At 41.7% G+C, this 21,359-nt stretch overlaps 1 protein-coding gene across 7 annotated transcripts in view; it reads left to right on the top strand.

The window, feature by feature from the left end:
- The window catches only part of LOC124012096 (rho GTPase-activating protein 32-like), a 243,911-nt gene that overhangs the window by 202,470 nt on the left and 20,082 nt on the right, over window positions 1-21,359 (top strand). For 3 of the 7 annotated variants that reach the window (XM_046325514.1, XM_046325506.1, XM_046325542.1), the window contains 2 exons: window positions 3,472-3,553; window positions 6,101-6,175. In XM_046325514.1, the coding sequence (XP_046181470.1) occupies window positions 3,472-3,553; window positions 6,101-6,175 (157 nt within the window). Of the gene's footprint in view, window positions 1-789; window positions 828-3,471; window positions 3,554-6,100; window positions 6,176-15,165; window positions 15,504-21,359 lie in introns of those variants that run through there. The other 4 variants (XM_046325532.1, XM_046325523.1, XM_046325551.1 and 1 more) reach the window with 3 other exon arrangements.

Below are 21,359 nucleotides of genomic sequence, written 5' to 3'. Positions count from 1 at the left end.
TTGATCTAATCCAGCTGAACTTCCTGTGCCCTTAGCATTGACCCCTAGCAGTGTTCTGGTCATAGCTGACCCATAACATTGCCGCTCGCTGCCCCGGGGGAAAAATACTGATACAGACCAGCTGGGAGGGCAGCCATGTTGGATGGGCCTTCACAACATATTGTTATTAAACACTGCAGAAGGACAATTAGGAACTTGGGAAGCTGTTAGGCTAAAGACTCTTGGAGGCGGTTGTTGCCTGTTGCTTTGTTGTACTGTAGGGGTGCATATGCTGAGTTTTAAAGAGAGGGAACATTATTTGTGTGTGATTTTGGAATATCAAGTAGATGAAGATTCCTTGGTTTTGTCAAAGGTATTATCTGTCTATTATTTCATTATTATGAATCATGGCACTCATTCCTACCAATAATCATGGTCTGGTGCATACCATGATGTTTGGTCTTCAACAATGATGTCATAACTAGGTTATTACACACAATGTTGGTCCTTGAAAACAATCTGGATTTTGGGGAAATGCCATTGTATGTCAATGCTCCACTAGATGGTGGAGCATTGATTGGATTGTGTATCTGCTCGCACAAAGCAAATGTCCATGTCCTCCCTGCTATCTCCACCGGAGGGCAGTCAGTCACCCGACAGGCAGTCTGAGTCAGTCTGTGGCTTAAGGTCAGGTAGGCAGCTCACGTCTTTCTGTATGACACAACACATCAGCCTGCCTGCAGAGCCTCAAGGAGAGAGAGGGGAGAAATATGTATATATATATATATATATATATATATGGAGGGTCCAAGAGAAAGAGGGAGAGAGAAAATCCAACCATGGAAAGGGTGAGCTTCTTTCATTGAGTGCCCAGCATGCGTCACATCTTTATATAGCATAGTACTGTTTGTAAGTTGCAAGACAGCTGGACCTTGGATCCCTATGATAGTCACATTCAACCCTCTTATCAGTCACATTTACTACAAGATGGAAGCCATTTATTTTGCAAAGCGTGTAGGTTACATACTCCTAAGCAAATAGACACTTCTTTAAGTGTCTATTAGTGTAGTCTGGTCTCTGATTTGTTAGGTATCGCACATGTTAAGATTTGTAAATCAGAGATGGGACTAGATGATTAGTCAATAATGACAGAGAAGGGTTTTTGTCAAATTGCTCTGCTGGGAATGGCTTTGGTTTGGCAGTTTCCCACGTCTTCATTAAAGCACGCAAAAATATTTATATCATGTCTTCCTCCAAACTCATTAAGTGAAGCCTAGAGATTTATATTATTCTATTATACAGCATAGAGATTTATATTATTCTATTATACAGCATAGAGATTTATATTATTCTATTATACAGCCTAAGAGATTTCTTAAGACTCACAAAGACTTGAGGAAGACAGTTTATCCTGGAGCAGGGATGGGCGTTAGAAATAATTTTACTATTCTAATAATATCATGCATTTTTCCAGATATTCGAAATACATGGTTTATTTAATTTTTTTCTTCAGTTTTGTAAAAAAAAAATGGTACATATGTTTTTAACCTGAGCATACCGGGAGGGGACGGTATGTGTGAGCTCTGCTGCTGCAGGGGAGGGGAAGGTATGTGTGAGATGGAAAGGGACGAGATAGAGTAGCTAGCTCGTCAGACTTGATACACTAGCTAACTTGTAGCAGCCACAGTGTTATTTATCATCCCATTTGACCGTGCCCTTCTTGACTGGAATAAGTTGGAGTAGACTAGAAAAGTAAGCTAGCTACCCTGGCTAATTGAGTCTACATTTTGCTGCGATTTTGGTTGCTTGTTGTAGCCCACTCCTTCTCATTTCGCTAATGTTTCATGTCGTAATTTTAATTCCATCTTGCGTTGTATTAGTGATCCGTCATTTCACTTGCTACACATGGAGTCTGACTGTGGTGCCGCTTTACTTGGCCGACAAAACAAGCTACGTGTATATGAAGCCTATTTCATGGGGCGCACATCATATAAACTACATTCAAAAGTGTGTTGTTTTATTACATTGTAGCGGCCCGCACAGATAGCTGTGTGTTATGTGTTAGGCTATTAGTGAGTTGTGTTGCATTTACCAGTGTTCGCGGAGTCCGACATGGCAATCAACCTGCTATCTGCCAATCACGGGAATGCCTGGAATGTTCTGATGCAGGGCATCCTGGCAATTGGCGGAGTGGCGTGGAGGGGGGTTGGGCAGGGGGATGAAGCATTGGAAGTTAAGACCAGGTTTAGCCATTGTTCTCTCTCTTACGTCTGGCCTTCACAAGAGAAGGTTACGGTTGGTTTGTGGGGTATCCTTCATTTATTTGGCGTGGGCTACGGCCAAACAGTAGCCTGTGTAAAGTTGGGTTAGTAAACCGTCAATTCGTAAACTCAAACCTCAGTCTGGGCAATTGTTCCTTTATGATCTAGTCAGGTCATTACAACATTAAGAATTTCAAATGTAATGGTATAGCCTTGTATCTAACATGACATTTAGAAAAAATATTTTATTTGTTAAAATAGGCATCTTTAAAAAAACAAAAATATATACTCACAAAAGTGATAGAAAACTTTGTTTGCATATTCAAATAAACCTGTCCATCCCTAGCCTGGAGGCATCTATGTCTATTTGCACTGGGAGGATCAGTTGTTTTAAATCAGAAATAATTTGTTTTACTCATGTTCATTTGAAAAATAATATAAAGAAATATATGTTTTATTGTCGCACACAGGATGGGTGCAGTGAAATGTGTTGTTTTAAAGGGTCAGCCATAGTAGTATGGCACCCCTTGAGCAAATTAGGGTTTAAGTGCCTTGCTTTTTTTCACCTTGTTGGCTCAGGTAATCGAGCCAGCAACCTTTCGGTTATTGGCCCAATGCCCTAACCGCTAGGCTACCTGACGCACTAACATCTGTGTCCGACAAGGATATTTTGCTTTTTGGTTGACTGTAGAGATTTTAAACTACCACAGTCTGCTCTTGACTTGTGTCCAATTATAGACTAGAAGGAAATGTTCTTCTGATATAAAATATTTGGGATACACACACAGCATGTAAACACAGTCTCACACACACATTGCCCCACACACACTCACCCTCCGGCCTTTACCTCCGCTTCAGCTGGCACAGACCATTCCTAAAAGCCATAGCTTGGGCAGCTAATTAGGCACATGATCTTGACTGAACACCGCAACGAGCACAGCACATTTCCAAGTGGCATCCTGGGTCTCACACCAACCTTTTAGTATGTATTTATACCAACTGCCTATGGACTCCCTAATCCAGAGAGAGGTCTCAACAAAGGCCAGATGCACAGTAGAGACATATTGATATAAGTGGCTGAAGGCTGTTTATCAGTCTTCAGTGGTACTGCTCTCACTCACTCATTCATTCATTCATTTTCACACACACTCATCCTCTCTGCTCACTCTTGTGCGCTCTCTCTCTCTCTCTGTGTGTGTTTAAAAAGTGTTTTTTTGTCCTCTCTCCCCAGGTTGGCTTCTTTCCCAGTGAGTGTGTGGAGCTGATAAACGACAAGGTGCCGCAGTCCGTCACCAACTCGGTGCCAAAACCAGGTACTGTATTTCCTCTCGGTGCCAAAACCAGGTACAGTGAGGCATCCGTGACTCTCCTAGCATTCGCTCCCACTGGGTGCTATGTTGTTTTTGGTGGATAAAGTATATAATAGTTCTTATCAAAAATGTGCTGTTGTGATTTTGACATCATTAACTATAAACTACTAACTAGATATATCTGATATTTATGACAGCAGGAAGCAGTTGGTTATGGAAAATGCATATCAATGTTAGAGTATGATAATGTCTGGTGAGATTGGGGGGGATTCCCAACTGTGATCTCGTCTGTAAGTGTGTGGTGTGATGATGATGTGGATGGGATGTGTGGTGTGTCATGGTGACTGAGCTGCAGCAGGTGCTAGTGCCACTCTGTGGAGGAGTAAGGGTGATGCTCTACACAAGTGTCGGTCTGTCTCAGGCGGCTAGGCCAGCTGAGGCTAAAGCACAGAGCAATTTGAGGGAACACGTATCATGTCATTGCAGAGACCACTGAATGAGTGAAGTCACAACCAACCCAAACATTTCTCATGTTAACTGGCCTTTTTAAATGCATTTCAGGGCTGACTCCACAATACAATAGGGTGAATCCAAAAGGAAAATGTAGTGACGGTATAGACCTAGGGATTGATTGAAGAGACTTGTGTATTCAACACAACACTAGACTGCAAAATAAAAACATAAGACCTAGATCATAATATTGATCTCTTTAGTTGAATGTGATGGTCTTATATTGGTATGAAGTGTCCAGTGAGAATTCCCACTACTCAACGTTTCACAACTTGAAAAATGAAATCCATAGTTATCGTGCTCTTGAATAACCACCTAAACTCGCGTCTCATGTCTCTATTTGCACAATGTCAATGTTAATCCAATGCAAACACGTATCGCTGATCTATAGGTAGCCAGAGCAAACAGATAAGCCACCTAGCGCACTCATATGAGTGTCCAAAAACAAACACGGTCATTCAACACGTGAGTGTACCATAAAGCCCTATCACAATCAGAAAGTACAGCCACGACATTCTGATAGGCGTAATAGAAACTCTATCATGCATGGACTTTGACCCCCTCTTACATGGTAATACTTTTAGATGGCTTGTGAAAAGTGCAGCTTATGTCATGTTTCGGAATGACCAGGCTTGCCAAGCCCTTTCCATGGCATCCCATCCTATTCATATCTTATATCCTGAGATGACATCCCATTCCCTATAATGCTCTACTTTTGGCCAGAGCTCATGAGCTCTGGCCAAAAGTAGAGCACTATGTAGGGAATGAGGTACCATTTTGGACTCAGCCCCATGTACTCTCTCGATCAGCCACAGACACCTTAAGCTTATCTAAATCAGTCTTGAAAAATTCCCTTCCAATTCAAGGGGTGAATCACCCAATGACTCAGTGTCAGAACCAACCCTTTGGAATTGACGTGGGAGGCCTGGTAGGAGCAGAACCATGCAAGGCCTGCTGGGAACAATGACAAAAAAACAACACATCCCATAGGATCCGTAATGAGGAATAGCATCATCACCATAACTATGCTGTCTCAGATGTTGTTAGGGGTTATGGCCCAATGTTATCTGGTGCACAAAATTAAAGGCAATGTTTCTAAGCATATTAGATTGTGTGTTATGCAAATAAAATAATGCATCATGTTGTATCTTTCATACTGTCCTGAATGCACACAAAGAAAGTCAACTCTGTGGAAATGGCTCCTATTTGCTTGCCCACCCATTTTAGATCTCCACTCATTGGGTTTCCATATTGGTCACACACCTGAAATTTGCATGCCGTTTTTTGCATGGCTTCACTCTGCTCCATGCATGTGCATTGTTGTTTATTTCACTGTCATCCCCTTTGCCCCCCACCCTACTTCAGCATTCCCCTGCTCTGGTCTACAGCCTGCCTCGTGGAGTCTCTTCCCACCCTGTGCGTGCTGGTATACACCCCCTCTCCCTATCCCTCTCACAAACACAGGCCCCGTTCAAGTGCAACCTTCTTTCTTTCCTTGAAGTAGTCAATGATTAGAAATTACTGGACAGGTGAAAGCCATGTGATGGAGCCCTTGGGTTCACCTATCTAATCATGCTTAATCACAGATTAGAGGAGGGAGGAAGAAAGGATGCACTTAAGGGCCACACACTTTTCTTACCCACACTGCTTTTCCTCCTTCCACACCTGGTTGTCAAATTCAATAGTCATTGCAACACTTAATGATACTTTGTACTGGCTGACACCAATTTTTACAGTGAAAATTATTTTATTTGCTGACAAAGTTTTGTAGTATTCACTACCCAATGATGTACTATGAAAGATTTATTCATTTCCTGTATATTAATTGAACTTTAACCAATGCACACATAATGCGTAATGTCCTTTTGTGCCTCCTCCACCAAGTGTCAGTTGCCAAGCTATCTGACTGAGTGACAGTCTCGAAACAGAAAAAAAGCTGTTGTTCCTGCCATGTTCCTCCTCTAACAGGACGATCTCTCTCCCTCTCCGTTCCTACCCACCTCTCCTGCCTATCCATCCGTTCGTGTGATTGGCATACAGATTTGGAGATGGAGAGTGTAAAGCAGGACAGTGCATGGGTGACCGACCCGTTAAACTTCTACAGCCTGAGCTCAGGTAGACACGTGTGTCCATCCCTACGTGTGCCTTACCACCCCAGAGCTAACCCACTACTAACGCACACGACACGCTGCTGAGGCACACTGTCTTTCTCTGTCTGTTCGCCAAGTCTCTAAAATACCACTACACTAGGACCAGAGTCCGCAGTTCATTCTTAGTTCATTCTTAGTTCTTGGTGCACTCTATGATGTAACACAAGTGCTTTGGTCAAGTCTAGAAAAATACTTTAGGAGCCTTCTCTTTGATGCGTGGGAACTCACTTGAACAGCTAAATCCACTTACTCTCTAACCTGAGCACTGTTGTCGGAGTGTAACGTACCCTCCTTTATCAGATTCACTTGCACTAGACTTAATTAGTTGATTACTAGACTATTTCCAATGAATGTGTTGCTGTGTTATTTACCTTTTATTATTTAGGTTTATCAGGGTTCCTTTTGAGGAATTGATCCTGCTGCTTTTTTTCTTCAGACCTCTTCAGTGTTCCCCCTATCTGGTTACCAGCCAGCTGTAGTTGTCTACTCTGTTTGATTTAACTTGAAAGACTTTCGGCTGTGGCTGTGGCTGGGGTCTAGACTGGCTTGATTTATTCAAGTCCTCCCTTTAAGACGGGTGCTATAAAAGGATCCTTTGGAGCGTTAAGCTTTGTCCTGCAACAGTAAGGAGCCAAGTCTTTTCCATGGTCACTGAAATGGCTACATTCTTAACAGGAACCCTGACATGTTCAAACATACACTCACCAGCTCCCCTGCATAGAAAATGGTTCCTGTCCTTTTAGCTGGCGAACTAGGTTGAGATTTCTACCTCTGAAATTTCAGAGAGTGAGCAGATTGAAGGAGATCCTTTGCAGTTGGACACACCACTGTATTGAATTGCATTTGGGGAAAAAAGTTACTTTGGAAAGCTCAGAATTGTTTTTAGCCTTTTTAACTCAAGTTTAAAAGGACATCTGCAAACTGTCTGACTTGGATGAAGGGTTACACTGAAGTCTGAGAGACGCACGTCATCCACACACTTAAACACTGAAGTCTGAGAGACGCACGTCATCCACACACTTAAACACTGAAGTCTGAGAGACGCACGTCATCCACACACTTAAATACTGAAGTCTGAGAGACGCACGTCATCCACACACTTAAACACTGAAGTCTGAGAGACGCACGTCATTCACACACTTAAACACTGAAGTCTGAGAGACGCACGTCATCCACACACTTAAACACTGAAGTCTAAGCAACAGTGTGATCAGCTCTGCTGTTTTCTCCAGCCTGACTGGCCTAGTATGGCAGGTGTTTGTCCAGATGTTCTGACCCCACTACTCTTTGAATCTCCTACTTCCTCTCTGGGCTGGAGCTGGCTTCCTGTCTGGGGACCAGTCGAGTGACTTGGGCAGCTGTGAGGAGCGCAAGCGAGCCAAGACATGAGCTGGATGTGTCTATGAGAGAAGCAAAGTGAGAGATAGAATGGAGAATGTGTGAAGGAGACAGTAATATTTTTCATGCTTTTCCCAATGGGGCTTTGGTCAATTTCCCAACACATATGCTCTGGGCCGTGAAAGTATGTGAGGCACAGAGACCTTGTGTAGTTTGGGCCTGTGGGGAATGATTGGGGGAGATTTTCTCAGAAACTTCAGCCCTCATCCTCTTGGATGCGGAATGAGGGTGCTCACACCTACTATGACCCTTGGGTCATGTTTTTGGTGTACACACAACTTGTGCATATTACGCCAATGTGAAAACAAAGGGAATGTTTTTTAGGCTACTTTGAGGGTGTTAAAACCTGTTATGGCAAGGCGATCCCCTAGGGGAACTCCCCCCCCATTCAGCTGAAAAGGTGGCGCAGGGAATTAAAAAATATTCTTTAGAAATATTTAACTTTCACACATTAACAAGACCAATACAGCAAATGAGAGATGAACATCTTGTTCATCTACCCATCATGTCCGGTTTTTAAATGTTTTACAGCGAAAACACAACATATAAAAAACATAAAACATAAAAAAACACAGCCATTTTTCCCAGCCAAAGATAGTAACAAAAGCAGGATTAGAGATAAAATGAATCACTAACGTTTTGAAAATCTTCATCAGATGACACTCATATAACATGTTACACAATACATTTATGTTTTGTTCGATAATATGCATATTTATATCCACAAATCTCGGTTTACATTGACACCATGTTCAGAAATGCCTCCAAAATATCCGGAGGAATTATAGAAAGCTACGCCAGATAACAGAAATACTCATCATATACTTTGACTAAAGATACATGTTCTACATATAATTAAAGATACACTGGTTCTTAATGCAACCGCTGTGTCCGATTTTTTTTAAAAACCGTTATGAAAAAAACCTACCATGAAATAATCTGAGACAGCGCTCAGACGTAAATATATTTCTCCGCCATGTTGGAGTCAACAGAAATACGAAATAACATCATAAATATTACCTTACCTTTGATGATCTTTCATCAGAATGCAGTGCAAGGAGTCCTAGTTCCACAATAATTTGTTGTTTTGTTCCATAATGTCCAATACTAGTGTCCAATTAGCTGCATTTGCTAGCACTTTCAGCTCACATGCCCAAAAGCTGACGCTGGTCCAGGAGAACTCGGAAAAAAACATCAAAAATATATATTCCAGGTCGAATAAACTGGTCAAACTAAGTACAGAATCAATCTTCATGATGTTATTTTCATATATATCCAATAACGTTCCAACCGGAGCATATGTTTTCATCTGCAGCCAAATGGAACGATGGTGACACCCACAGACAAATGCGCCACAGGAAAATGGCATTCTGTCGGGACAGTGACTATTTCCCCTCCCATTCGGTCAAAGTTAACACCAGAAGCTCCATTCCACGTTCTACTGAATGAGGACATCTAGTGGAAGGTGTAGGAAGTGCTACCAGATCCATATCTTATTTGGAAGTGGATAGGTGATGACTTGAAATTAGACATGTATTCAGAATTTCACTTCCTGTTTGGAAGATTGCCTGCCCTATCAGTTGTGTTATACTCACAGACATAATTCATACAGTTTTAGAAACTTCAGAGTGTTTTCTATCAAATAGTAATAATAATATGCATATATTAGCAATCTAGGACAGAGTAGGATGCAGTTCACTATGGGCACGCAATTCATCCAAAGTGAAAATACTGCCCCCTAACCTAAAATTACACAAGGACTAGGTTCCAGTTTAACAACGTTTACTAAACCGTATTTCCACAGTACATGGTTGCCATTGCACTCAGGCCAGGTCCATCAGCGGTGAGACTACCGCGCAGGCGTACTAATAACAGAGTGATAGCACCATAATAAAAGAAACATAGGGATATTTTAAACATGAATTTAACTCTTAGAACCACCCATCCCGGATCCGGTATATTTGTCATCAGCAACGCTGAATAGCATAGCGCAATAGTCAAATAATATTACTAGAAAATATTCATATTCATGAAATCACAAGTGAAATATAGCGAAACACAGCTTAGCCATTTGTTAATCACCCTGTCGTCTCAGATTTTGAAATTATGCTTTACAGCGAAAGCAATACAAGCGCTTGTGTAAGTTTATCGATAGCATAACAAAACAATAAGTACACCTAGCATCAGGTAACTTGGTCACGAAAATCAGAAAAGCAATCAAATTCATCCTTTACCTTTGATCTTCGGATGTTTTCACTAACGAGACTCCCAGTTAGACAACAAATGTTCCTTTTGTTCCATAAAGATATTTTTATATCCAAATATCTCTGTTAGTTTGGTGCGTTATGCCCAGGAATCCACCGGAAAGAGCGGTCACGACAACGCAGACAAAAATTCCAAATTATATCCATAATGTACACAGAAACATGTCAAATGTTTTTTATAATCAATCCTCAAGGTGTTTTTCAAATATCTATTCGATAATATATCAACCGGGACAGTTGGCTTTTCACTAGGCCCGGGAGTAACAATGGCCGCCTCTCTTTTGCGCACAAATCACTCTGAGAGAGCCCCCACCTATCCACTTACGCAATGTGGCAGTTCACGCTCATTCTTCAAAATAAAAGCCTGAAACTATGTCTAAAGGCTGTAGATGCCTTAGGGAAGCCATAGAAAAAGGAATCTGGTTGATATCCCCTTCAATGGGCAATAGGGATGTATAGGAACACAGGGTTTCAAAATAAGAGTCAATTCCTGATTGGATTTTTCTCAGGCTTGCCTGCAATATCAGTTATGTTATACTCACAGACAATATTTTTACAGTTTTGGAAACGATAGAGTGTGTTCTATCCTAAGATGTCAATTATATGCATATTCTAGCATCTGGTCCTGAGAAATAGGCTGTTTACTTTGGGAACGTTATTTTTCCAAACATAAAAATAATTTTATATATATATTACAATTTTCTCAATTTTATTTCACTTAGTCCTGCATGTTAGAGCTCGGAGCCTAAGATTTTCACTATACCCGGCAATCACACCTGCAACCCTGTGAACTCTGAATCTGAGCTACGTCTGTGCTAAGTGAAATGGGTTTGTTGTGGTGACTGCCTCTTTGAAACAGAATTGTGGTCGTATGCTCCATCGATTTGTACAGCGTTTCCATGCGAGACGTTGTGACGGCCAGTCCGCTCAAGTATGGGTAGCTGCAGTACAATATGATGACTGGAGTATGGGCGAGTGGCTGTGTCGAAGGAGAGTGGGTGTATAGAAAGCAACTCACCTAATTGGGAAGATTTGTGGTGTTGTATCGACATGCCTGCCAACCTGCTTCCTACCTGCTTCCTTTATGGGCAGCTGTAGCAGGACATGTCGCCGGCAGTAGGTACCGTGTCAACTTTCCTTCCCATGGATTCATAGCAGCCTATACAAGAAATAATGAAAATTGATAACCATCTAGATGCCACTTTTATACATGGATACAGTCTACTACTCAATGGGGAGGGCATGAACGGCAACTACACTGGCACTACTGTCTGGCAGGTCCGGCAACTGCATGGGAAGTAGCTACTAGTAGTGAGATCAGTACAGGTGCATCAAAGCTTGGACCAGGAGACTGAAAAATAGCTTCTATCTCAAGGCCATCAGACTATTACACAGCCATCACTAACACAGAGAGGCTGCTGCCTACATACTGCCTACATGGGGCGGCAGGGTAGACTAGTGGTTAGAGTGTTGGGCTAGTAACCGAAAGGTTGCAAGTTCGAATCCCCGAGCTTGACAAGATACAACTCTGTCGTTCTGTCCCTGAACATTTTACCCACTGTTCCTAGGCCGTCGTTGTAAATAAGAATTTGTTCTTAACTGACTTGCCTAGTTAAATAAAGGTAAAAAAATAAAAATACAGACTTGAAATCATTGGCCACTCTATCAAATGGATCACTAGTCACTTTAGTAATGCCACTTTAATACTGATGTTTACATATCTTGCATTACTCATCCCATATGTGTGTACTGTATTTTATACCATCTATTGCATCTTGCCTATGCTGCTCAGTCATTGCTCATCCATATATTTATATGTACATATTCTTATTCCATCCCTTTACTTTTATATATTGCGGAAAGATTGTTGCTTCCATCAATGTAATTGTCTGCATCATTTCAAATCCCCCATATATTTTTGGGGTAAATATCCATATACATACATATGTACGTACGTGTGTTTACATACACCTCAGCCAAGTACATTTTAAACTCAGTTTTTCACAATTCCTGACATTTAATCCTAGTAAAAATTCCTTCTTAGGTCAGTTAAGATCACCACTTTATTTTAAGAATGTGAAATGTCAGAATAATAGAAGAGAGAATGCTTTTATTTCTTTCATCACATTCCCAGTGGGTCAGAAGTTTTCATACACTCAATTAGTATTTGTAAACATTGCCTTTAAATTGTCTAATTTGGGTAAAGCATTTCGGGTAGCCTTCCACAAGCTTCCCACAATAAGTTGGGTGAATTTTGGCCCATTCCTCCTGACAGAGCTGGTGTAACTGAGTCAGGTATGTAGGCTTCCTTGCTCGCACACACTTTTTCAGTTCTGCCCACAAATTTTCTATAGGATTGAGGTCAGGGATTTGTGATGGCCACTCAATACCTTGACTTTGTTGTCGTTAAGCTGTTTCTCCACAACTTTGGAAGTATGCTTGGTGTCATTGTCCATTTGGAAGACCCATTTGCGACCAAGCTTTAACTTCCTGACTGATGTCTTGCGATGTTGCTTCAATATGTCCACATCATTTTCCTCCCTCATGATGCCATCTATTTTGTGAAGTGCACCAGACCCTCCTGCAGCAAAGCACCCCCACAACATGATGCTTCCAACCGTGCTTCATGTTGAGATGGTGTTCTTTGGTTTGCAAGCTTACCCCTTTTTCCTCCAAACATAACCATGTTCATTATGGCCAAACAGTTCTATTTGTATATTTCTGTTTCATCCGACCAGAGGACATTTCTCCAAAAAGTACAATCTTTGTCTCCGTGTGCAGTTGAAAACCGTAGTCTGGCTTTTTTATGGCGGTTTTGGAGCAGTGGCTTCTTCCTTGCTGAGCGGCCTTTCAGGTTATGTCGATATAGACTCGTTTTACTGTGGATATAGATACTTTTGTACCTGTTTCTTCCAGCATCTTCACAAGGTCCTTTGCTGTTGTTCTGGGATTGATTTGCACTTTTCGCACCAAAGTGCGTTCATCTCTAGGAGACTGTATGATGTCTGCGTGGTCCCATGGTGTTTATACGTGCGTACTATTGTTTGTACAGATGAACGTGGTACCTCTAGCCATTTGGAAATTGCTCCCAAGGATGAACAAGACTTGTGGAGGTCTACAATTTTTCTTCTGAGGTCTTTGCTGATTTCTTTTGATTTTCCCATGTCAAACAAAGAGGCACTGAGTTTGAAGGTAGGCCTTGAAATACATCCACAGGTACACCTCTATTTTACTCAAATGATGTGAATTAGCCTATCAGAAGCTTCTAAAAGCCATGACAATTTTCTGGAATTTTCCGAGCTGTTTAAAGGCACAGTCAACTTAGTTTATGTAAACTTCTGACCCATTGGAATTGTGATACAGTGAATTATAAGTAAAATAATCTGTCTGTAAACAATTGTTGGTAACATTACTTCATGTCCTAACCGACTTGCCAAAACTGTAGTTTGTTTGCAAGAAATTTGTGGAGTGGTTGAAAAATTAGATTTAATGATTCCAACCTAAGTGTATGTAAACTTCCGACTTCAACTGTATATACATACATACATACATACACATACATGCATGAATATACATACTTTTTTTGGAATATACCTTTATTTTTCCCCTTCCATCCCTTTACTTGGATGTATATGTATTAGGTAGTTGTTGTGGAATTGTTAAATTGCTTGTTGATATTGCTGCATTGTCTGAACTAAACTCAGCAAAAAAAGAAACATCCTCTCACTGTCAACTGCGTTTATTTTCAGCATACTTGTAAATATTTGTATGAACATAAGATTCAACAACTGATACATAACCTGAACAAGTTCCACAGTCATGTGACTAACAGAAATTGAATAATGTGTCCCTGAACAAAGATGGGGTCAAAGTCAAAAGTAACAGTCAGTATCTGGTGTGGCCACCAGCTGTATTAGGCACTGCAGTGCATCTCCTCCTCATGGACTGCACCAGATTTGCCAGTTCTTGCTGTGAGATGTTACCCCACTCTTCCACCAAAGCACCTGTAAATTCCCAGACAGTTCTGGGGTGAATGGCCTTAGCCCTCACCCTCCTATCCAACAGGTCCCAGACATTCTCAATGGGATTGAGATCCAGGCTCTTCGCTGGCCATGGCAGAACACTGACATTCCTGTCTTGCAGGAATTCACGCACAGAACGAGCAGTATGGCTGGTGGCATTGTCATGCTGGAGGGTCATGTCAGGATGACAAAGGGTACCACATGAGGGAAGAGGATGTCTTCCCTGTAATGCACAGCATTGAGATTGCCTGCAATGACAACAAGCTCAGTCTGATGATGCTGTGACACATCGCCCCAGACCATGACGGAACCTCCACCTCCAAATCGATCCTGCTCCAGAGTACAGCCCTCAGTGTAACGCTCATTCCGTCGTACAAGCCCTCTGTCCAGCCTTTCTCAGCCTATTGCGGACATTCTGAGCCCTGATGGAGGGATTGTGTGTTTCTGGTGTAACTCGGGCAGTTGTTGTTGTTATCCTGTACCTGTGCCGCAGGTGTGATTTTCGGATGTACCCGATCCTGTGCAGGTGTTGTTACAAGTGGTTTGCCACTGCGAGGACGATCAGTTGTCTGTTCTCTCTCCCTGTAGCGCTGTCTTAGGCGGCTCACAGTACGGACATTGCAATCTATTGCCCTGGACACATCTGCAGTCCTCCTGCCTCCTTGCAGCATGCCCAAGGCACATTCACACAGATGAGCAGGGACCCTGGGCATCTTTCTTTTGGTGTTTTTCAGAGTCAGTAGAAAGGCCTCCTTAGTGTCCTATGTTTTCATAACTGTGACCTTAATTGCCTACCGTCTGTAAGCTTGACTTAACGACTGTTCCACAGGTGCATGTTCATGAATTGTTTATGGTGAATTGAACAAGCAGTGTTTAAACCCTTTACAATGAAGATCTTTGAAATTATTTGGATTTTTACGAATGATCTTTGAAAAAGGGACATTTCTTTTTTAGCTGAGTTTAGATGCACAAGCATTTCGCTACACTCGCAATAACATCTGCTAACCATGTATATGTGACCAATACAATTTTATTTGATTTATCAGGTTGACAGTCACAGTAAGCACATCATAAGTACTTTTAATAAAAAATAAACAATCATCAGTTTTATAACTTAAAATGTACAATTATTTGTCTTTTCCACAAGCCCAAATCGTTCCTTTCGGCACACCCACTCCTTTCCACATGCCTGCTACTCTCCTTTCTACACGCCCACTTGCCCATACTCCGTTCGCAACAACCCTCTTCTCAGTTCAATGGTCTAGTTGGGTTGTAAACTGACACTGGAGGGGGCTGGTTTAACTGAAAGGAAAGAATGCTGTGACGAAAGTTTGCTTGCGGGGCGATTGAACTCATAGTAGACTCGCTGAGGAGTGAGAAGCACACTTATCCTAATCCTATTTTTGACTACTATTCACTGTCCATGGGTAGCCCTACATTTTGTGATTGTCAGATGAAGTTTTGTCGGCGGTGTCTTTTGAAATAATTAGTCGTATTAACCAAATTATAAGGAGTCACAGTACGAGCATCTGTAAGGAAATGCCTACAGTTTACCTTGGATCCCCTATTTAAAGTCCTGTCATAAAGGGAGAATCCCACTGAAACGCAGGTAAGAATGTATTACTGTAGAATGTATTACTGTATGGGATTTAATTTGTAGCCTATTATAGTGTGTATTTGTATCTGGGGGGTTAGAACTGTCTTTGCCCCTTAATTCAGTTTATTTGTCACTTATTCACTGCTTTCTCACCTAAATTCTGAAATTATGTTGTCAATCGATGAAAGTTCAAGCCGTTTTGTTGATCTTCTCTGAAATTATTTTTATTAGATTTACGTGATGTGGGCAGTCATGTCATTTAGTCTAGAAGCACAGTTGTTGAAATTCAAATCAACCCTAACATTCCTTTGACAATTGCTCTAAAATGATTACTTAAACCCAGTGGGAGGGAAATAGACAACTATGTCTCAGGTTGAAACTGCTTATGCTTTCAATGACTGTCATTTGTGAGGGTCTGTTAATATTCAACAGTAGTTAGGTTTAAGTGTCCTATAGGCAGACCTATTTATGTTAAGACTCCTTCGGAATTTCCTTATGCTCACAAGAACAGTGTTGCGTTTTCTTTACACCCTTGATATCTCCTGTGAGTCGTGGCAATTACATCATATGCACATGCAATAAATTGATTCATAGCTTTGAGATACCACATTGATCCTTTAGAGGTCTATTGGGCTTTGTAGTTTGCATGTCATCAACCTTATCTTACAAAGGCTGAGATGGATGTTTATAAAGCAGTTTCATGTGGACTCCCTGAAAATAAGACATCAGAATGAACTCACTCTGGTCCCCCAAGACAAATATTGCTCTATTTGTTAATTGTCTTAAAGGACCATTTGCATAGTTGTCCTGTGAGACCACACACTTTTGGCTGATGTCATCCCTCTCTCAGCCAGAACTCTCTGTTACTCCAATGGGGTATTCAGCTTGGAACAATCAGCCATTCTGGCCTGGCTGTGACATGCTCCAGCGCTCTCATACCCAAACAGAGATCACTGTCTCCCAGGACCACATTTAATGGGCAGATGCAATTCTACTGTTTGCTTTGGACACAACATTGCTCCCACTGGCAATTAAAGCTTTTTGTCATCTCTCAATGGTGTCATTTCTAAATATTCTATAGCAGTTTTCTTCATGGAATACCATAGGACCTGCCTTGGTGAAGAATGTAAACATTGACTCATGGCAGAACAATGCTCCCCCCTCTATAAAAGTGCTTGATGTGGTTGTAAACGGGGGGATGGGGGGTAATTGAGCAGGTAAATGGAGCGGTCAAGCCTGTTGAACATGAGCAGGTTGCAAAAAGGCTCTGCTAAATAGAGCATGAAGTTGACATAATAGTTGGATTCCTCGACATCCCTCTCCAGTAGTATTGTTGGACTGATGTTGCAAGTAGATAAGATATCAATCGACAGACTTGATATCCGTTGTACTGTACTTGGAAATGCAGGGTTTAGTGTCATGGCATCAGTATAACCTGTCATTGTTATCTTGGCAACAATCTCAATACAGTACAGCAAAAGGTAGATGCATAACGTTATCAAATCATTTCAGAGAAGTTTCAAACAATGAATCAAATCAAATTTATTTATATAGCCCTTCGTACATCAGCTGATATCTCAAAGTGCTGTACAGAAACCCAGCCTAAAACCCCAAACAGCAAACAATGCAGGTGTAAAAGCACGGTGTTTGGGGTTTTAGGCTGTAATTGGCCTAAAACCCTTTGTGTTGACTCTGATCGGAGTGTGTGCATGTCCACGCGAGCACCCGCGTGTTTGCTTACCTCCGTCTGCATTATGTTGGCATAATTTCATACGGCTTCATACGGTGTAAATGCACCTCAAACTAATTTCTACATTGTGGTTTTGCACCTACGGTTGGCCTGCACGCATCCCTTGAAACGACCCAGCCTAATGGAATGGGATATGGCAGTTGATGTGTGGGCCAGCATCCGAGAGGGTGCGTGATGTTTGCTGTGATGTCAGTAACGGTTACTTTACCACGCATCTGGTCCCTGAGCGCATTGGGGCCTCCATCGCCTGTCACACGTGCGCTCCTGCAATCTCAACAGTTTTGATAGCTCGCAGTCCAAGCTTTGGCTCCACTTCTTCTCACTCGCTGTCTCTCTCGCACTCTGTTGTCTCCATCTCTGTCCTTCTCCCCCTTTGTTATTCTTTCTCCCTCTCCACGTTAGTTCAGCAGCAGTCGTGGCGTGGAGAGATTGGAAATGATCCTGCCCCAGAAATATATATATTTTTATTCAGATGCTTATATTTCCTACTGATATCCTGATCCAAATGTTTCGCTGGATAATCTTGGGAATGAGCCATAAATGTAGGGGAAGGGGAAGCAAAAATGTTGTCAAGAAAGCTGCTTTATTACAAATACATTACCGTTCAAAAGTCTGGGGTCCCTTAGAAAAATTTGAAAGAAAAACACCTTTTTTGTCCATTAAAATAACAGCAAATTGATCAGAAATACAGTGTAGACATTGTTAATGTTGTAAATTACAATTGAAGCTGGAAACTAAAATATCTACATAGGTGTACAGAGGCCCATTATCAACAACCATCACTCCTGTGTTCCAATGGCATGTTGTGTTAGCTAATCCAAGTTTATCATTTTAAAAGGCTAATTGATCACAAGAAAATACTTTTGTAATTATGTTAGCACAGCTGAAAACTGGTGTTCTGATTAAAGAAGCAATACAACTGGCCTTCTTTAGTCTAGTTGAGTATCTGGAGCATCATCATTTGTGGGTCTGATTACAGGCTCAAAATGGCTAGAAACAAATATCTTTCTTCTGAAACTTGTCAGTCTATTCTTGTTTTGAGAAATGATCAATGTTGACTGAGAGGATAGCTATGCAGTGCTATGTGGAATGTTATTGTTAGCTTCCTATACAGTGGCACTTAACTGAGAAAGTTGTAAAGATAAAGAACAGACAGTAGCTGCTTTGTGTTGACTGATCGGAGTGTGTGCATGTCCACGCGAGCACCCGCGTGTTTGCTTACCTCCGTCTGCATTATGTTGGCATAATTTCATACGGCTCCTTACACCACCTTAAAAGTCCTAATTAATGACGTTTGCCTTTCAAAATGTCGTAAAAGTCTTTTCTAACTGTATGAGCATGGTGAAATATCATTACGGTCAACCACACCAGTTTTGTCACAACAATAATAATTATCCCCAAACTATCCAAATTCCACATACATTTCCCCCTCTGGAATCCAAGAGTTCCACATGCAAATCTCAGGGTGAGGCTGCTGGCTCTTATTTGACTTGCTGTGGACCGCGGGGACTTCCACTGTGTCCAACCACCCGAAGAGCAGCTCTCTGCCCCACTGACTATGACTCAGCCATTTTCTAGGTTTTCAAATGCATACCATGATATAAGAAGGTTTCAGCAACCGCTGGGAAAGTTTTACATCACCTTGATCCACTAACCCGAATGCTGGTCTTCAGCTTGCTCACTCCAGTGCCTTCAGGAAGTATTCACACCCCTTTACTGTTTCCAAAGATTCAAATGGATTTCATTGTCATTGTTTTGTCAACGATCTATACAAAATACTATAACGTTATAGTGGAAGAAACATTTGTATAAATATATATGAAAAATAAAACACTAATATATCTTGATTAGATAAGTATTCAACCCCCTGAGTCAATACATGTTAGAATCACCTTTGGTGAGTCTTTCTGGGTACGTCTCTAAGAACGTTGCACGTCTGGATTGTACAATATTAGCACTTATTATTTATTACATTATTTTTCCCAAGATTTTCAAGCCGATTTAGCAAAAACAATGTAACTAGGCCACTCAGGAACATTCAATATCATCTTGATAAGCAACTCCAGTGTATATTTGGCCTTGTGTTTAGGTTACTGTCCTGCTGAAAGGTGAATTTGTCTCCCAGTGTCTGTTGCAAAGCAGACAACCAGATTTTCCTCTAGGATTTTGCCTGTGCTTTGCTCTATTCTGTTTATTTTTGTATCATAAACTCCCTAGTCCTTGCTGATGACGAGCATACCCAGTACGTAATGCAGCCGCCACCATGCTTGAAAATATGAATGGTACTCAGTGATTTTTGTTTTGTTTTTTTACTTCATCTTTATTTAACCAGGTAGGCTAGTTGAGAACAAGTTCTCATTTGCAACTGCGACCTGGCCAATATCAAGCATAGCAATTTGATAGATACAACAACACAGTTACACATGGAATAAACAAAACATAATCAATAATACAGTAGAACATGCTTTGTAAGTAGGAAAACCTGCAAAATCGGAAGTGTATCAAATACTTGTTCTCCCCACTGTAGGAAGCCAATTCCAGATTTAATTTTGGATTGGAGATGCTTAATGTGAGTCTGAAGGAGAGTTTACAGTCTAACCCAACACCTAGGTATTTGTAGTTGTCCACATATTCTAAGTCAGAGCCGTCCAGAGTAGTGATGCTGGATGGGCGAGCAGGTGCGGGCAGTAATCTGTTGAATAGCATGCATTTAGTTTTACTTATGTTTAAGATCAGTTGGAGGCCATGGAAGGAGAGTTGTATGGCATTGAAGCTCGTCTGGAGGTTAATTAACACAGTGTCCAAAGAGGGGCCAGAAGTATACAGAATGGTGTCGTTGGCGTAGAGGTGTACCAGAGAATCACCAGCAGCAAGAGCAACATCATTGATGTATACAGAGAAGAGAGTCGCCCGAGAATTGAACCCTGTTGCACCCCCATAGAGACTCCGGACAACAGGCCCTCCGATTTGACACACTGAACTCTATCAGAGAAGTAGTTGGTAAACCAGGCTAGGCAATCATTTGAGAAACCAAGGCTGTCGAGTCTGCCAATAAGAATGTGGTCGAAAGCCTTGGCCAGGTCGATGAATACGGCTGCATAGTAATGTCTCTCATCGATGTCAGTTATGATGTCATTTAGGACCTTGAGCGTGGCTGAGGTGCACCCATGACCAGCTCTGAAACCAGAGCGGAGAAGGTACGGTGGGTTTCGAAATGGTCGGTAATCTGTTTGCTAACTTGGCTTTCGAAGTCCTTAGAAAGACAGGGTAGAATAGATATAGGTCTGTAGCAGTTTGGGTCTAGAGTGTCACCCCCTTTGAAGAAAGGGATGACCGCGGAAGCTTTCCAATCTTTGGGAATCTCAGATGATACAAAAGAGATTTTAGAAAGCGAGGGTCCGGATTGTCTAGCCCGGCTGATTTGTAGGGGTCCAGATTTTGCAGCTCTTTCAGAACATCAGCTATCTGGATTTGGGTAAATGTGAAATGGTGGGGGCTTTGGCGGGTTGCTGTGGAGGGTGCCGGGCAGTTGACCGGGGTAGGGGTAGCCAGGTGGAAAGCATGGCCAGCCATAGAGAAATGCTAATTGAAATTCTCAATTATAGTGGACTTATCGGTGGTGACAGTGTTTCCTAGCCTCAGAGCAGTGGGCAGCTGGGAGGAGGTGCTCTTATTCTCCATGGACTTTACAGTGTCCCAGAACTTTTTTGAGTTTGTACTACAGGATGCAAATTTCTGTTTGAAAAAGCTAGCCTTAGCTTTCCTGACTGCCTGTGTATATTTTTTCCTAACTTCCCTGAAAAGTTGCATATCACGGGGGCTATTCAATGCTAATGTGCTGGTCAAAGGCAGACAGGTCTGGATTGAACCAAGGACTAGATCTATTCCTAGTTCTAAATTTTTTGAATGGGGCATGCTTATTTAAGATGGTGAGGAAGGCACTTTTAAAGAATAGCCAGGCATCATCTACTGACGGGATGAGGTCAATGTCATCCCAGGTTACCCCGGCCAGGTCAATTAGAAAGGCCAATTGCAGAAGTGTTTTAGGGAGTGTTTGACAGTGATGAGGGGTAGTCGTTTGGTGGCAGATCATTACGGATGCAGGCAATAAGGCAGTG

The sequence above is a fragment of the Oncorhynchus gorbuscha genome, linkage group LG02 (genome assembly GCF_021184085.1).
Source record: "Oncorhynchus gorbuscha isolate QuinsamMale2020 ecotype Even-year linkage group LG02, OgorEven_v1.0, whole genome shotgun sequence".
NCBI classification, from domain to species: Eukaryota; Metazoa; Chordata; class Actinopteri; order Salmoniformes; family Salmonidae; genus Oncorhynchus; species Oncorhynchus gorbuscha.
This window is presented reverse-complemented; position numbering and strand designations above follow the sequence as displayed.